We start from the raw sequence: 18,635 nt of genomic DNA, 5'->3' as shown, positions 1-18,635 counted from the left end.
GTAAGTGAAATGTCTGCTATAACTGAGGAACAGAAAGCTGGTGCAGGTGCTGCATGACTTTGGAAAAGGGAGTCTAACGTGACTTTGAGATAATCTCTGTCATATTTCAGTAGTCTGTACTGACTTTTCCTCAAGGATTCGTGAAAGTAAAGCATTTGGCCTTGCAAAGTCACCGCAATATTGACTCACTCATCTCGTGCCTGGAAACACACGAGAGGTTTAACGCTATGTGCTTTATCGGGATACACCTCTTTTAAGATGAAAGAATGATCACTCTTCTTGTTCAGACACGATGCCAGTGGACCCATTTGAAAAAAGAAATAATAGGAGCGGTATTTTTTCTTAACTTACATTGTCTTATTTTCCCGGAAACAGCTCTCTTGTCCCCGAAGAGACAGGAAACGCTCCTTTGAGTGAGCATGACTGCTTGATTCCTTCTAACTCTTACCGTATGACTCCCGTTATGCTTTATTTAACTGATGACATATCGTTTCTTCTTCTTAATTACTTTTACAGCAAATATTTATTATATTCCTAAAAAATAACTTCCACATATGAAAAGTTCACTCTGTGCGTGTCCTTGTTCTAAGCAGAACATGGATTGTCTTGCTTCTCTCGTAACAGACAGATTGAGTGTGGGAAGCATTTTTCTCTTGATTTTTAAATACGAGGCATAAAGAAATTAGGCAGTTTGCCCAAGGTTAAGTAGTTTAGTCAAGTGGAGCTTAGACTGGGACCCATTTCTGTCTGGCTTCAGAGGCCAAGTTTTAAGTACTACACTCTCCTTGGAGGGACCCAGTCCCCACCAAACACAGTCACCCTGAATCACCTCATTCTATTTTTAATTTTTTGAATAGAGCTTAAAACTTTCTAGTTTTTGTTGTTATTGTCTATTGTTTGGTTAATCCTCACCTCCACTTCTTTTGCTAGGATGTGAGCCTGAGAGTAGAGATCTCTCCACTTCATTGCTACATAACAGCACCTAGAATCGTGTCTGGTATGGCATAGGCACCCAGTAAATGTTTATTGAATACATGGAAACAGTTAGCAAGGCACTGATTTTCTGCTTTCTTGCTCCCAGACTAAGGGAAAGACAGACTTGCGTGGACAATTAAGGAATAACATGCAAAGTACCATAACAGGATTAGGAAGACAGCCAAGGGGGTCAAGGAGGCCTCACTGATAAGCTATTACTTGCTCTGTGTATTATGGAGAGAAGAAGGGCATGAAGAGAGTAGGAGAAGTAGATAAAATCTCAGAAGCAAGAGGTCAGGGTTTGTGTGGACAATGATGAAGTCATCCTGTGTGTCTCACATCCTGTGAAGAAGCGTGTTACTCAGCCCGGAGATTCCTCCTGGAGGGTCCCCAAGCACTCTGAACCGAATGTTACCGCAGCCTTTGTTACATTCTTTATAATTTACTATTTACTTCCCAGTCTTGCCAATGGGGCTGTGAGATTTTGATGCAAGGAACCAGGATGATCTCATCCCTTTCAGGCAGGGACTCTGCCTTATTTATCCTTGTCTTCTCATAGCTTAGTATGGTATGGTGTTGGTAGTTGGTGGCCCTCAGTACATGTATAATGTATAATAAATGGATGATGAATGAATGAGTGATGAATGAATGAATGAGTGAATGACATGACTTAATAGCAGTTTATTTAAAAAGACTTTTGAATTTAAGTTGAGCAGCAAAAATAGCTAATGTCGTCTTAGGTAGTAATAATAAAAGTATAGTGCCTGATTTCTGAATATCTAGAATCTTGGAATTACAGAGATTAGAAGTGATGAGGAAATTGAGACCCGAGATGTGAGATGACTTGCTCATGGTTCCGCGCCAAATTTGTGGTCAAAGTAGGACTTGAATTTAGAGATCATGGCTGTCAGTTAAATTTGCTTTCTACAAGTTCTACGATATTCTGTGCTTGTCAGACCACAACTGTAGCAGACGGTGCAATTATGAGCTCTACACTTAAAGATATATAGTGACAAAGTAGAGTCTGTCCAAGGAGGGATGATGCAGATGTTAGGGGAAAGTGGAAACCATATCACATGAATATCAGATGAAGACATTAAGGATATTTCACCTGGAGAAGAAAATACTTGCAAAGGGTGAGAAAATACTTGCACAAGTGAGTGGGAGAACATAGTATCTGTCCTAATATTTTTAGACATGTAAGTCATTATTCCTTTGCTCCAGAGAGGAAGAATAGAAGCCATGGGTAGAAACCATAGCGAAGTAAATTTCAACTCAATATGAAAAAAAAAGTGTTCTCAAAATTAGAATTGACGAAGAATAAAATTCCAAGTGATAGATACATGCAAGTAGAGGGTGGATGATTATGTTAGGACAAGAGTGTGAGTTCCTTTAGAGTAGAGGTCATGTTTTAGTTGTGTTTCCCTAGGACCTTGAATAGTGGCTGGCACATAGTATGTACTCACTTAAGATTTGTTATGCATCTTTTTAAAAAAAATTTTTATTGGACTATAGTTGCTTTACAATGTTGTGTTAGTTTCTACTGTACAGCAAAGATTTGTTATGCATCTTTTAAAAGGGATTCTTTCATGGGTTGGGTGAGCACAGAGGTGAATAGGAACGTACTGTATTATTAACTCCAAGGACTTTTCCAACACTTAGGTTTATGATCCTTTGATAAAAATTCACACAACGTACTGTATCAATATTTAATGAAGCAAGTCATTTCCTACTCTTACAAGTAAAAGTCAGTGGAATTGTTGTTTCTTTCTAACTCTACTAAGCCCTGCCATGTTGTATTTTTGTTCTTCCTTTAGGAGAAGGCAAGGTTTGTTTGCCACGACTCCTGTCTTACACAAAGGAGATCAGGGCTAGTTACATCTCTGCACCTGGTAACCAAACTAAAGTTCCATGTGGAAGTTTAAATAGAGTTTGTTTGTACAAGTAGCCTACGACCAATTTATGGAAATACTTGAGTGACGGTTATGCTTATAGATTCACACTTTTCAAAGTGATGACTAACCTAGAAAACCAGATTTTTCACAGAGCCCTAAATACTATTTACATTGTCACCTTTTAAAAAGTGTCTTAACAAATATCTTAAATATCACTTCAGGAAACTTATTTTTCACTGAATATTTTATATTCAGAAAGTGTTGGTTTGACATTTGTCCTTTTTTCTTTTTGTGGACACAGAAGTGTCATTCCTTTCAGTATGTGCAGAGGACATTTGAAGGAGACAAAGAAACTTTTATTTAGATTTACTCTGTTAGCCACAGAAAGCTATGAAGGACTAAATGATAATAAGGCAATTATTTGATTTGTTACTTTCATCTTATTCTTTGAGAATTTTTACAGTTTATTTTTTTCCAAAGTGTTCATACATATTTGTGTGCTCAGAAATCTCTATCAATTTCCCACCAAGGTCTTTCATATGCTATGTGATTCATTTTTGCTCTTATCATATATATAAAGCACATTTCATGAAATATTATCACCTTAGTTCCATTTCAAATAATGGTGCTGCATTAGCCATGAAGTTATTCATGAGGTATTTGTTTGTGATTATAATTTCTTTTTAAAGAACCATATACTGTAAATATAGCAAGGTGCTTCTGAGAATTCATGATTTGGTGTTACACATTTAATGATGCTATTAGAATTTCTTCCTAGTTGTTAATTCCACTCACCTAAATGGAATAGATTTTGTGCTCTGTGTATTCCTAATATGTAGCTTATTCAGGACCTTTCAGATATATGCACTTAACTGGGAGATTCTAAGATGTTTCCCAAATAAAATCCAATATCTTCTTTCCCTCTCCTTTATGAGTTATAAAGCACTTTCCCTCCCCTTCTTCTTTGATTTAATTTATATGCCAGAGATTTTTCTGCTCTGGGGATGAAAATGGAAGACCAGGGAAGAAAGCTGATAAAATAGAGACGATTCAAAGATCTGAAATATTTTTTCCTCACTCGATATAAACTATTTTTTCTCTTTTCCAATAACCATCATTTCCCTTGATCTTGGAATCACTCAAAACCTAGCCACTGAGTCCTGTATAAACTAGTGCTCTGTCTCAGGATGTGGAGAAAGATAAAATACTGATACTTGTACAGATTGTACTAGCTTGATTGTATTCACAGTTAGGAGGTACCGCAAATTTAAGAACGCCAATTTTTTTCTCATCACTGAGTATTTATTATATATAACAAATACATGGGAAAGAAAAAACTATATTGTGTGATATAAATAGTTTATTTACATTACAGAAAAAACATCAAGACAATGTATACTATTTCAAATATATCCATACATAATCAAATATAGCTGTAGTACATGTTTTCATTGGTGTAGATTACCACAAATGCAAGGCAACATGTGTAGATCTCATCTTATTCTTTTGTCTATAATACTGTATTGTGTAGTCCAAGCTCTTGGTAGTCCGGCCACTGTGCAACATGCTCCCTTTAGATTAACCTCGTGGACGCTCTTGTTGTGTTGTCTGAACTGTAGTGCCCTGTATTTTGCTTCTGTCTGTGAATTCTGTTGCTTCTGGGGCATTTCCTAGAAGGTTGGAAAGTTTACAGATCTTAGTCCAGTGCTGTTACCTAAAGTCTGGTCCCACAATCACAGAGTGAAGTTATGGATTAAGCAAATTATTAAAATATTTCAGATGAAAGAATTTATTATTAGCAGAAGCTGGAATTATGTTGGAAGAGGTTTTGGTTTTTGGTTTTTGTTTTTGTTTTTGCTTCTGTTTGTGGTTGTCTTTAAGCATCTGTTGAGGAGAACTGAAGAACAGAGGTGGAAGTTGAAGAGGAATACATTTACCTAGTCCTCAACAGCTTACTCGTCAGGGCTCAAACAATGACTCAGCACAATGCAACAGAGCAAGTGTGAGCTCATCTAATCTCATGTTAAAGGTCTTCAACAACTTGATACTTTAAATGTCCCAAGGATGAATGTTATATTGACATTTCAGGGCTACAGGTTTAAATCCTATCAAACCAGAGAGTGAGCCAACTGTTAATATGGGATATGTAATGAAAAGGGGTATTGTTTTGGTTCAGCCTAATATCACTTTGTATATTAATGTTATAAGCTAGAGACATAAATTGGTACCAATTATTTAGCTTCTATATAAAGCTAAGACTCAGTCAAATTATCTGAAAAGCTCTGATCTAGTAGCTTTTCTCTTATAATAAAATAATGCTTTGACAATACAAATAAAAATAACAATATAAAGTTCATATAAAATCCTATTATAATAAGCTGGGGGTGTCAGAAAATATATATTCATATATATGTTCATATGTGAGTAAATGTATATAGTATATACATATATGGGATTTTTGGGGGTAGATCTGTCAAAATGAACATGGAGCTGGAAGTCATATTCCCAGCAAGTGAGAGCTGGAGATGAAAGACTGAAAATACATCTTCTCAGCAGGGCAACTCTTTTCATTTCAGAACATGTCTCTAGACGTCTGTATTCTTTATGACACATGTTTATTTAGGAGAAGGACAGATATTTGACTAAAGTAGTAAAAACAAGGGGAAAGAACTAGTAAAAGAAAGAAAGTGGGAAGAGAAGAGAAAGAAAAGAGAGGTAGAAAAGAGGAGAGACCAGGTGACAATGAGATTAAAAGAAAATTGAAGAGAATGAGGGGATCTCTGTTTCATGTAATTTTGTAAATCTTTTAGCAACTAGATGTTTTGGAACAAGTCTTGATGGACGAGTGTGGCCAGGTCACCAGGAAGAGAGGGTTTGGGCAGGAAGGGTTAGAGGGGAGGATGGCCTAGCTGCAAAGTCTGGTTTTTGAGCAGAATGTTTTCAAGTGAATGAAATGAATCCATACTGAGAATAGTGTAGTTTATTGACTAGTATGACTCTTGGATTTTGGAAAGCTTGGATTGCCTAGGAGAGTTTTATAAAATGCATTACAATAATGCCAGTTTAGTTCATGTGTTATTTCTCCTCCTCAAAAGTAAATAGAAGGTAGGTTTTGTTTTGCTTTTACATGGAAAATGAAAACAGCCGTATGTCTTAAAAAAATGGCTTGCCTAATTTGGAGCTCAGTTAGGTTGTCTTGAGCATCAGAAAATAGACATCTTGACCAGCCAAGGGGCAGTATGACTGGTGGTTAAGTGCACAGACTCTGATACTAGGAAGCCTAGATTCCATTTCTGCCCTTATTGCTCAGCTGTGTATACTCAGCAATTTGCTGACTTCTCATACCTCAGAGTCCCTATCTTGAAAATGGGGATAATTGTTCCTTCCTAATGTTACCAAATGTATATATATATGTATTGGTGTGTGTCTGTACAGATATACATACACACAAACACACACACACACACACACAATTCCTGGGGAGATAAGGACCCTATGTATTCCAGTTGTTTTTATTACATATGGGAATGAAGTTGATTAATAAGACTTCTAAACATCTGCTGAAGTATTTAAAGTTCTGCATTTTTGTCAGTACATGAAGTAGCAAATCAAATTGTTATGATTTTATAGCTATTAAATATGAATTTCATTTTCACATGCTGATATTACTTAGATATTAGTAGGCTCAAGACCCCTGAAGTAATGTGGCACAGTTTCCTGTGCTTTAGATTCTTTTCTATCTTTTCTTTTATACTTAATATTTTTGGTTTCTTGAGTTATTTTTATGCTCCCCAGAATCAATTTTAATGTAATCCACTGACTCACTTGGCATCTAAACATAAGAGTCGAGTTGATGAACTCAACTTGGTTTCGAGTAGCACAGAGCTCCCGTCGATGATGTTCCCTTAAGCCGTTAGGCCAGGGAAGGATCTATGAACCATATTTTGTCTTTTTCAAGAGCAAATGCCACACTTGTCCTCAAAGAAGATAGAACAATACAGATATAGCGATGTATTATGGCCTTTATTTTCTAAAGATATGATACTTTCTTTTATTTTCTTGTCTTAAAATAATTTGGGGGGAAACATTCTGATTTACTGTAGAGCTGCACAAATGATTGAAAGTCCAAATGCCTTGTGAATTTGACAAAAACCTTGAAAAACTTCCTGGGAACTTTTGTCTCAAGCGGAGTGAAATCAGATCAGAACAAAGAATCTTCAGTAACATTTCTGGTTAGACAGGACATAAGTAATATGCATTCGGTTTGCAATCTAATTCTTGGTTACCATGAATTTACACGCTAATGAAGGTAAGCCATACCTGGCCTCCCTCCTTTACTCCAAGCCCGATGCCAGACATTACTAATTATTCATGGTTTTCTTTCCTGTTGAAACTGGATGAGATCTCTGTATTTCTCTCAACCTAACTCTCCAGGAAACAATTACTGTCTGATTGTTTGGGGGTTTGATATGAAAGCTTGTTGTGAAATTTGCTGCGTGTTTCCATATATCAAAGGTTTTCATGTACTACAACATAATCATTCTCATTATAACTATTTTCTTTGAATTTTGTGATTAAAAATTATTTTGTTAACTTAAGATAAAAATGTATTTGTGGTTTATATCAAATATGTTAAAAATGATTATACCTGAGAGTTATACTTGGAAATATAAGTGCCCTAAATGAGACCTATAATTTAATACTTTTCTAGGCCTTGTATAAAATCTATTCTATGATCTCATTTGGCATACTAATCCGATAAGTCAGGAAACACTGCTCATTTAAATAGTCTGTTAGTAGTCTGAATGAAGACTGACTTTTTATAGCTAAAAGAGAAAAGCATATTTAAACAAAGATTGGTATTACACATTAGAAGGGGAAAAAAGACCTTTCCTTAGAAAATAAATAATCCTCATCATAATGCAAAAATAAGGAAAAAAATTTGTACCACTCCAGCACGAAAGTCAATGTCTTTCCATTTGGCTATTCCAATGTTGTTATGATGAGGAAATAGGACTCCAGAGAATGGATGGCTGCAGAGTCCATGAAGGGACTTGTAATTAGAGAGCTCAAAGACAAGGAGGAATGACATATCACTTCATGTGGGTGGCCACTGAGTACAGTTACTGACCTTGTGATGCAGAGGACCACCACACAGATGACGGCAATCTGAATCGTTCCAATCACAGCTGCGATTAAGACGTACTGAAATCGGACAGGGCCGGGAACAACGTATAGTACACTGTAGTCCTTTTTTTCACAGTGTTGTCCAGTATAACCAGCATCACACCTGGAAGAAATAGTGTCCAGTTACCTGTAGTTGCTGGACTCATTTTTATAGTTGGCCTATAGCTATTTATCTTAGGACCTTTTGTTTCCCTTTCCTGCTCTTAAAAATATAGTACTTTGTAGGTATGTCTTTCAAATACTTGTTTTCAATAAGATCTCTTTGTGTTTTTTATTTCAAAGATAATGCAGTTTCTTTTTGTACTTTATGATATGAGTTTGAAGATAGGTGAGTTGGTAGATAATTTGTGGGGATAATATAGAGAGACGAGAGAAGCCCAGGAATAATTATTCTTTCTATATATATTTTTTCAGGTGAGCTTTACATTTTATTTAACTTGCTCTTTAATTAACCTAAGTCAACATAACTGCTTGAGAAAAGGCTTGTTTCTGATGGCATGAGTATAAAAAATAGTACTACTTATCTATTTTTGGATAAAGCATTCTCTATGCTCCTGTTAGAATAAGTGTTAAAAAGTGTTAGGGCCAGAGGTACAACAAGAGTGATTTCTTTAATTTACTGGTCATAAAGTTGTCTGCTTATGTTAGAGAATTAAATTTCAGTAGGAAAAAAGTAATTATGATGTAGGCAATATGGTTGGTTCAGCAAAACAAGCCCATGCGCTATTCATCTGAGAATGAAGGCTGCCTCTCCCTCACTCAGCCCTCATCAGAAAGCTCAGGTAGACAATCTGCATGAAATGAGGAAACAGCTCACATGAAAACAATACTAGTGGGGATCAACTTGTCATTGACTTTGTGGAACTATTTTAGTACTTCACTTTGAATTTCTCATAATTACATCCTGGGATCTTTCCTCTCTGCATCAGAGGGGTTTAATAATGACGACCCTGCTGGGGATGACAGGGCAGCAGGTGCAACTTCTCACTGTGCCTGGCTGCTCTCCTGGAAGGCAAGTGCTAGTGTATTCAATGAAGGAAAACATGAAAGGAAGGCAGTTCTTGAGAAATAGAGAGAGAAAGGGAAAGGAAGAAAGAAGAAGGAGAAGATGAAGAAAAAGAAGAGGGGGAGAGGAAAGGAGAGGGGAGGGGAGAAGGGAGGGGAGAGAAGGAAGAGAACAAGAGAGAGAAACTCCTTTCACTGTATAGCAGCAATATACAACCTATTTCATCATTTGCCACTTGTATATTCCTTTAATAAAAAATACGTTGGTCTTTTTCACTTTGGCTTTATCGTCTCTGAAATAATTATGTTCTATCCATGCGTATTCAGCAGATATTTGTATTTATTAACTAAATCCAGACAAGCAATTTCTTTGTGTCTCATCTGGGTCTGAATCTGTGGAGGTATAGCTAATATCTCACTCCACAAGCCTTGTGGATAGTGGATCCTAGCAAAACCAAGATTGATGATATTTATTAGAAGACCTGAAGGACTTTGGAAAAGACAGCCTCCCAAAAGCAACCATGTTATCTTTAGCCCTCATCCATTCGTTTGAGAAATATTTATCAAGTACCTGATCTGTGCCAAGCACTGCTCTGTGTCCGTGGGAAAGAGTGATGAATAAACCAGAGGAGGCTGGAACTTGTAATGCCCAAGGTACAATTTAAAATTCCACCAGAAGAGTGTATATAATGATGTGTTACATAGTACTTGGGTATGTGCACACATTTTGTAGTTTTCTAGTTTGTGTGTGTGTGTGTGCGTGTGTGCGTGCGTTCGTGCGTGTGTGTGCGTGTGTGTGTGTGTGTGTGTGTAGGAGAGGGAGAGAAAGGTATGGCTGCTGATCACCCATTCAGGCAGAATGCCATCCAATTCTCTGTAAACATCCAGAATTTAGTTTCTATATTTTTACTTTATACATTTAAAAGTTAAAGGGTGAAAACATTACCTGCAAGATGGCTCCTGCATATTGGTAGAATGTTCACACTTCCCGTGCATGCAGAAGCCATTGTAATGTTCTGGGCAAGGTATGTGGTGTTCTCTGGCACTTTCCTCTAATTTGTTAGCATTCTCTGTGAATACAGATAAAAGCAACATCCCCTGTAAATACTTTCTTAGCCTGGTAAGATCAACCAGTACATTAAGAAGCAAAGCTACAGTAGGCAAAAATATTTAAAAGGGCAAGAATTAAAAGGCCATGCTTCAGAAGAAAGAGGGAGAAAGAATTGAAAGACAGATGTCTTTACAATTGTGTTTAGAGATGAAACTGCAAAATTACCCAGTACTTTTCATGCTTTTATGTAATTTCCTACATCTTTAAGAACCAGTGATGTTTCTATGAGTTGTCAGACAGCTTTAATTTTCCTTGTGTAGACACTGTACATTGATCATAAAATAATTCAAGAAGAAATATCCTATTTTTTGAATTTCAAAGCCCAGCATAATGTCCCTAAAAGTAAATTGCTTTAATACGTTGATACTCTCTCCATGTGAGAGCTTAAAAAAAAAAAAATGCCCATGTTCAATTGTTAAACAGAAGTTTTCCAAAACCAAATGCAAATTTCAACAAATGTATTCTTTTGGGCTTTATTCATCTACTGTGAACATGAATTTTCCTAGCACCCATACATTTTTTTATTGCCTAAATAATGCTATTGAAAGAGCAAATGTTATTTCAGAATCACTTATGTAGATACTAACACAGTACATACTGAATGCTATGAGTGTATTCTAATTCATAATATTTGGCCTATTTAACAATGTCATGTGAAACTTAAACTTATGGTAAAGAAAAAAGCTTGTGTTCTAAAATGAACCCTTTCTTCTGTCATTAACAAGTTTTGTTTTCTCATGTTTCTATAAAGATATTAAATTTTTTTCTGACCTCTGTTAGTCTAATTACATTTGCTTCTCATTTGTAATGCCATCTCTAAGTAGTCTTTGGATTCTTTATATGTTCATTTTATAACATAAAGTTTTGCCTTTTTTGGGTTTCTTCTATAATCTGAGACCTGATAAAATTTAAAATTCTTCCCTAAACGCATGAGAAATATAACTCTCTTGACTTCAATCTAAAGATACTTTTCAAGACCACAGTAATCGGTCAGCAGTAATGCGTTCTCCCAGTGATGGAAGATTGAGAATAAATTACTATTTTCATGAAACAGATTATATCCTATCATTTCCACATAGGGGTATAGTTTTTTTTTATTATGGTGCATCCTTATAATTTTTACTGGCAGTCATGGATGATGACTATATTTATCATGAGAAAAAAAATGTACCTTTGGTATTAGTGAATTAGACAAATGTATTATTTATGTTTAAGCAAGGCTATAAAATATCTATACATTTTAAGATCTAGGTTGTCATCTGAAAAACATTAAAGTTTGAAGTAAATTGTTAAATATGTTAAGTGCTTTCTTGTGTAGGGATATTTATGCACATCGGTATGGTGGGTAATATTTCAAATTACATACCCAAATTCATAAAGGATTTATCATAAGGATGCTGAAGAGACTGGCGATGGCATTTAAATCATTCATTTGTTTTATATCTATGTCTTTTTACCTATTTAGGTGATCTTTTGTTTGCATTATAATATTTCTACTTTGATAATTACTATTAAACTGAAAAGAACCGCTTCCATAGAAAAGACTGAGAATGTATAGAACTTTCTCTTTCGGTTTCTTCCATTCTTCCAAGCTACTACGGTGTTTTTGGTAAGAAATACTGCTTGCAGTAAGCAAACACACCAAAACTGAAATGGATAGTGTGGGGTAAAATTTCCAATATGGGAGTATGTGACCAAAATAGAAGCAGAACGACCACAGTATTTAGATACATCTTGAGAGGGCTTGTGGTCATTCATGAATCCATGAAGACTGGGATCATTCTGTGCCCTGGCTGGGGGGCTACAAGCCAGAGTGGACAAACCACACACCTGCTATTGAAAGATGACTTTAGCTGTGGGGTTTGCCAGCCTCACTGCTGATGTAATGAACCAGCACTGATTTTCACTCTTATTTCTGGATCTTCTCCCCATAACAAACTATTCAACACTTCTGTTTAGTGTTCGTTAGTAACCCTTCAGTGCTTCTGCACACCTGCATGTAGGGGAATTTTCTGTAACTTCCCTACATTTCACCTATACACTGTGATTTCAGTCATAGTATTTTTCAAACACATCTTATTAGGGCTATTCTTCTGTCAGTTGCAAAAGAAGATCAAGAATTTTCTTAACTCAAAATCCATTTTTTAAGGCTATTTTATTTTTAACTCTGTCCCTCACCCCATACTGTTTTTGTTTCTGAATCTGTACCATGTCCACAATTAGGAACTGAAGTCCAAGGGCAGAATAGGAGCTTGTTTGAGTGAGACTGTTGCCTTAGTGTAGTAAGAGCTGGATATTTTCACAAAGTTCATTATCCAGACAGGATGATCATGTGGGAGGGGAATAGTTTCCATCATAAAATCTGCTAATTAGTTTACACATTCCTTATGAACTTGGAGTGCTCTGCTATGCTGCTCGTAGGATACTGTCAAATAAGAAAGTTAGAGAGATTGAAAATAAATGAGTAGAAGAAATGAACCCTGGGCAAGAAAATGAGGAATCGTCAATATATGTCAACAAATTTATAGTCAATCCAAACAAACCAGTTGATTGAAAACCTGAATATATAACCACTTCTAGTAAATGCAGTAGACACGTTTTAGAAATGAGATCTGAGTATATTAAGAAGAGTAGAAACATAGAAATATAATATACAAACCAAATATGTGTATGGACCATAATGGGTATTTGTGATCCTGATGTTTATGCATAGGTATTTAAGCAATAACAAAGCATTTCATGATTTAAAATCATAGAAAAATGGGGCTTCCCTGGTGGCGCAGTGGTTGAGAGTCCGCCTGCCGATGCAGGGGACACGGGTTCGTGCCCCGGTTGGGGAAGATCCCACATGCTGCGGAGCGGCTAGGCCCGTGAGCCATGGGTGCTGGGCCTGCGCGTCTGGAGCCTGTGCTCCACAACGGGAGAGGCCACAACAGTGAGAGGCCCGCATACCGAAAAAAAAAAAAAAATCATAGAAAAATGATACTCTGGAAGTCTGTATGTTTTCTCTGGTGGTTGACGATTTAAACATCAACTTCTCTGTTCTCCATTTAAAAAAAGATTTAATGTAAGGATTGTGCTCTTTCTTCTAAGACAGAGAGTGATCATGGTAGAAACTCTTCGTGTCTTCGTTTAAAATCCTTGTCCAGTTTCCTGTTTAAATGTTTACCAATTGTTTATTCTGAACGAGATCCTGACTTTTTTAAGAAACAACTTCTGGTATAATCTGAGTTACTTGCAGCAGAGCTAATAGGGCTGCATGCCCATTGCTAGTCGACATTCCAATCAATAGCTATAGAAGTGGGCTGCTCTAAAGCACAGCTATATGTATTGTTTCTATCCTGGTGCTTTCAGGGAAAGAGACACAGCAAGCTGAAGAGACAGAGGAAATGGCGAATAGCAAGACCTTGCTTTAATCACAAGTCAAGTAAGAAAAGTGGAATAGAAAGTGGGCAGAGCCAGGCATAGCAGTTCAGATATTTAAATCAATATAGCCCAGAGTGTGGGGTGTGTGTAACACGTGTTTATCATTACCCCGATTTCTTCCCAAAAAGTTGGAAACAAGATGTCGTTCAGAGAATTAATCTATCAAAGCAACACATTATCGACTGAAGCAGAAATATGACTGTAAAATTTGACTAAAATTATCCTTGTATCTGAAGAAAGGATGTTTCCCTTTGGATAAGGGTTAGCATCTGGCAAAAGAAGCATCTGAATGTCATGCTGTGTCATCTATTCAAGTGCCCTCTGGGATGCTGTGCCCTGAGAAGCCAACTTGAACTAGCAAACCCAGAGTGCCCAGTTGCAAAGATGGTTGCACTAGATTATTAGTGTCTGATGCTATTAAATACTCAGTTAACCCATTTCTCTTGTTTTGATGCTCTGCTCTTTAGTCTTAAAATAGTTGGACTTCTGTGTAGCTGGCTCTGACAGTACCACCTAGATATCTTATCCATTTGACATTTATATATTTCATTTGAGTGAATTGATTGGTTCTGAGTTTCCATGCATTTTGGGGGCACAAGTCAGCTTTCTTCAGCCCACTGAATTCTTGGGGTTTGTAAAATCAAATTTCTGCACCTATAGGCTAAAGGACCAGATCCTACCCATGGTGTATTACAGTCTGGGAGGACATCTGGGGGCTGGTCAGATGATATTTCTCTGGAGACAGCCCTATCTTGCTTTAATCAGGCCTTTCTTTAGAATATATATACAAATCCTTTAGGCCTCTGATTCCCCATGAGGAGTCTGATTCTGTGTAAGGATTTTAGAGTAAGTTGGAAAGATCCTAAACTAGAGGTATCATCAGGATTTAGAGGATGCTTTAGGGAGGCAGATTTCCGCTGCACATTTTTAAGCAACCAGAACTGTTCAATAGGGGAATGAGTTATACAGTGAAGTGATGAGTTTGTGGTGGTGTGAAAACTTCTCATATGTGTTACTATTTCTCAGATGTTGTAGAGTGTTACTGTATGGTAGATTGGATTATTTCAGATCTCTAGGTTCTTTGAATTTTAAGAGTAATATTTATTTCTATTCTTAATAGTTACTTATAATAAATTACGAATAAATATTTATTGCAAAATATTATTATTGATATCCTAGGAAAAACAAGTGGAGAAATAAGGACATTATTTAGGTAAGGAAATCACTTTGCCTTAATTATGGGGACATTTTACTTTTTAAGGAGTGTAAAATATCTTAAATATTTACTGGGTCTGTAATTCAGACACTCTAGCATAAAGTGATCTTTACTACATGTTGTCTTCCTTGTGGGGAACAATAGGCTTGTGGATCTTACTTTAATTTTTAACATTATGCTTTAGCATCATGAATTATCTTGACAAGTACATGCATGTGAGTTGTACAGTGTGGTTTATTATCTTTTCAACTCTCTTTTCCTGTGGGCACACAAAATGTGACACATTTTTTCTGCAAAATGAAATTTCCATTTTTGATGTATTTATATAATACTTCTATTTTTCATGTTTATAACAGTACAAGGAAACTCCAGCACTGAGATATTCCTCTACTGATGATTACTTGATTTTACTGTAATTTCTCCTGCTTACTGCCCTATTGCTAAAGCAGTTTGAAAATAATTTTATTTAACCAACTAGAAAAACTATCTTTCTTTCCATTATATTTATATTGTGCCTGGGACAGAAACAAATTATGAATTTAGAAGTAAAGTCATGATGGTCCCATTGTTGATTAGAGTTGGTTTCAAAGAAAATATAGAATTCTTATGATTTCCTGTCCTTATCAGGTATAAACATATGAGGTAGCAGTAAAACCTCCTATCTAGCTTGAATTGCAATCGAAGTTTTTTAAAGACCAGAAAAGCATTCCTATTGAATGGGTCCTGAATGTAATGCAATATGAGTTCTTGCAACTTAACAAATTCTATAATAGCCTCACCTGCTGTCATAGTTTCTTCAAGGCACAGATGAGTAGATGAGAAGAGTCTCTCTTTTTTTAAGCCTCTAGGACAGAGACTCAAATGAGAATGCTAGCTGAAAGTGACAGCTTAGCACAACGGATGGGGAAGCATTTAAGGACAAGATCAATTCTAAAGTTCTGTAGAGAGCAGAGGCCCAGTCACAATATTCCTAGTTATCTGTTAAAGATTTTAAAAGAAAACCCTTCAAAATAGAGATCAAGTCCTTCAAGTGCTACATTTCTTCTGCAAGTTGAACGTTATCCTATTTTTTCAGAAGAGTAATTGAAACTATTTGGACCCAGAACTTTGCTAATTAGGCAGAGGTATGGGTTGGGAGCAGGATGCGTGAGGATGCAGAGAAATTCTTTTTTTTTTTTTTTTTTTTTTTTTTTCAGTCCGCGGGCCTCTCACTGTTGTGGCCTCTCCCGTTGTGGAGCACAGGCTCCGGACGCGCAGGTTCAGCGGCCATGGCTCACGGGCCCAGCCACTCTGTGTCATGTGGGATCTTCCCAGACCGGGGCACGAACCCATGTCCCCTGCATCGGCAGGCGGACTCCCAACCACTGCGCCACCAGGGAAGCCCGAGAAATTCTTTCTTATTGTACTATTGATCAGGCACTAATATAAAATGTGAAATGTGATTATCCACATTACCACTTGCATATATAAATATTCTTATTGGACATAAAATTAAATACAATGGAAGAAAACTAGTTTTTGTGTTACTGCATTCTCAGGCAAGACCTTAATGGCATTATTCAAGAATTGCCTGAATTTAAATTGGAAAAAGTAACAGCATCTGAAATAGACGTAGTAATTTGGGGACTGGAGTGACTGAAATGCAACAATACTGGATGATTACTTGCATGGGCTTTTATTATCTCATTTTCTACTGGTAATATATTTACATGGATAAAAGCTGAGAAATCTGTAAAACCTTGGAAGAGAAACTTGTATGTACCATTTAAACTTACGACATCCAAAAACAATTTTAATAAATTGAAGAATTTGACATCACAAGTTTCGTATAGATGTAGCCAGAAATTCTAGACCTCCAAGATAAAAAGAAGAAGTTGTTTATTATTAGGAGGAAAACAAGCAGATCTTTAGCCATTTTCTCTGTCCCCTGCCTTAGGAATGCCCTGGCTGGCTTCTGATGGTGGAGCCCTCCAAATAGTGAAGAGAACAGGCAACTGGGGGAAACTGCACTCTGCCTATAATGGTCCTTTTCAAACTTCACCATTCAGTCAAGAGCCTATTAACTCTCAGCAAGTGGGTAACTCCTATAGGTTTAGAGGATTATGCTTGAAGACCTTTTAGAAATATAGTATTTTATGGAACTTTAGATGTCTTTGACAACACTGTGTAAACATCAGGCCTTGGGAAGAGGCAGGGATCCATGGTTCATTAGCCTCTCAGGAGTCCAGAGGTGGAGTTGCCTTAAGCTTATCTGGGGCAATTTGCTACAGCTCTCCCCACTGAGCTTTTGCTGAAGCAACCCTGCTCTCTTCCAAGCTGCTCTTCATAGACAAAGTTTACTGTAAACCTTAGAGAAAGAAAAACTTATGGGAAGCCATTTTATGCCAGGTATACTCCCCTCCCCTTTTTTATTTTGTCTTGAACTAAACCTATGCATTTCTGGCCAAACTTATTTGCTTAGTGGCTAATCTGGGTGTCCTTTCTTAGTGAGCTTCTTGGGTAACAGTGCTGAAAATGACAACACAAGTGACAGAGGGTTCAGATCCTGTCCACTTTTGCCTTCGGGGCTATGTGAGTCAAGCTATTTTCTCCCTTATAGGCTACATATGCAGCAATGGATAAATAGTTAAGATAAACCTTCTCAGGTGACACATTCGTTTTCCTCTGTGACTTTGAAATTATTAGCCAATAGAGAATGAGGAGGATTTAGGCTGGAGCATTCACTGAAACACAGCAGAAATTTTAAAAGATTTTAATAACGTAGATAGGATCAAAAAATTGGTAATATATTATATGAACATTTCTTGAGTACCTACTATGTGTCTGGCCCTGTGCTATGTACTATACATAATGTACTGTATCTATGGATTGTTTCCACATGATTTGGTGTTGTCTTCTAAACACAGCCAAGAAAACAGATTCTCAAGACAGGATGATAAATCTACAATTCCTGGAGAATCTACAACATGCCTAACATTGTGTTAATATTTAACATGACAAAACTGTATACCTTAATATAGCCATTCAAAGTAGATTTATAAAAATCTCATTTTATATAGATGAGGAAACTGAAGCTCAAATAGGTTTAATTACTTGTCTTAGAAATTTACACAATCGATAAGCAGAACTGGGGTCAAAACTAGGGCTCTTGGGCTTCCCTGGTGGCGCAGTGGTTGAGAGTCCGCCTGCCGATGCAGGGGACACGGGTTCATGCCCCAGTCCGGGAAGATCCCACATGCCGTAGAGCGGCTGGGCCTGTGAGCCATGGCCGCTGAGCCTGCGCATCCAGAGCCTGTGCTCCGCAACGGGAGAGGCCACAACAGTGAGAGGCCCGCGTAACGCAAAAAAAAAAAAAACTAGAGGTCTTTCCAGTGTAACATGCAGACCACGCAGACCATGCAGCTAAGAACTTTTTAAGCCACAAGACAAGCCCTGGTCCGGGAAGATGCCACATACCGCGGAGCAGCTAAGCCCGTGTGCCACAACTACAGAGCCTGCACTCTAGAGCCCATGAGCCACACCTGCTGAACCCCATGCGCCTAGAGCCTGTGGTCTGCAACAGGAGAGGCCCCCACAGTGAGCAGCCCGTGCACCGCAATGAAGAGGAGCCCCCACTCTCTGCAACTGGAGAAAAGCCCGGGTGCAGCAATGAAGACCCAACACAGCCAAATTTTAAATAAATAAATAATAAAATAAATAAATTTTAAAAAAAATTTAATGAGTGGGTTAGTATCCTCAAATTCATCCTTTAAGGTTAATGTTGCTTGTTCTAGCACAGATACACCTTAAGTGCTTGTCAAAAATAGATTTCCAGGGTTTG

General features: G+C 37.2%; 1 protein-coding gene across 1 annotated transcript in view; it reads right to left on the bottom strand.

The window, feature by feature from the left end:
• Nucleotides 1-4,150: 4,150 nt before the first annotated feature.
• TMEFF2 (transmembrane protein with EGF like and two follistatin like domains 2) overlaps nt 4,151-18,635 on the bottom strand; it is a 247,752-nt gene continuing 233,267 nt past the window's right edge. Inside the window, exons 8-10 of the mRNA XM_024733641.1 lie at nt 10,009-10,132; nt 8,002-8,160; nt 4,151-4,540 (exon numbers count right to left, since the gene is read on the bottom strand). Coding sequence (XP_024589409.1) covers nt 4,444-4,540; nt 8,002-8,160; nt 10,009-10,132 — 380 coding nt within the window. The 3' untranslated portion in view covers nt 4,151-4,443. The remainder of the gene's footprint in view (nt 4,541-8,001; nt 8,161-10,008; nt 10,133-18,635) is intronic.

This window comes from Neophocaena asiaeorientalis, unplaced genomic scaffold (genome assembly GCF_003031525.2).
Source record: "Neophocaena asiaeorientalis asiaeorientalis breed wild unplaced genomic scaffold, Neophocaena_asiaeorientalis_V1.1 scaffold24, whole genome shotgun sequence".
In the NCBI taxonomy this organism is placed as follows: Eukaryota; Metazoa; Chordata; class Mammalia; order Artiodactyla; family Phocoenidae; genus Neophocaena; species Neophocaena asiaeorientalis.
This window is presented reverse-complemented; position numbering and strand designations above follow the sequence as displayed.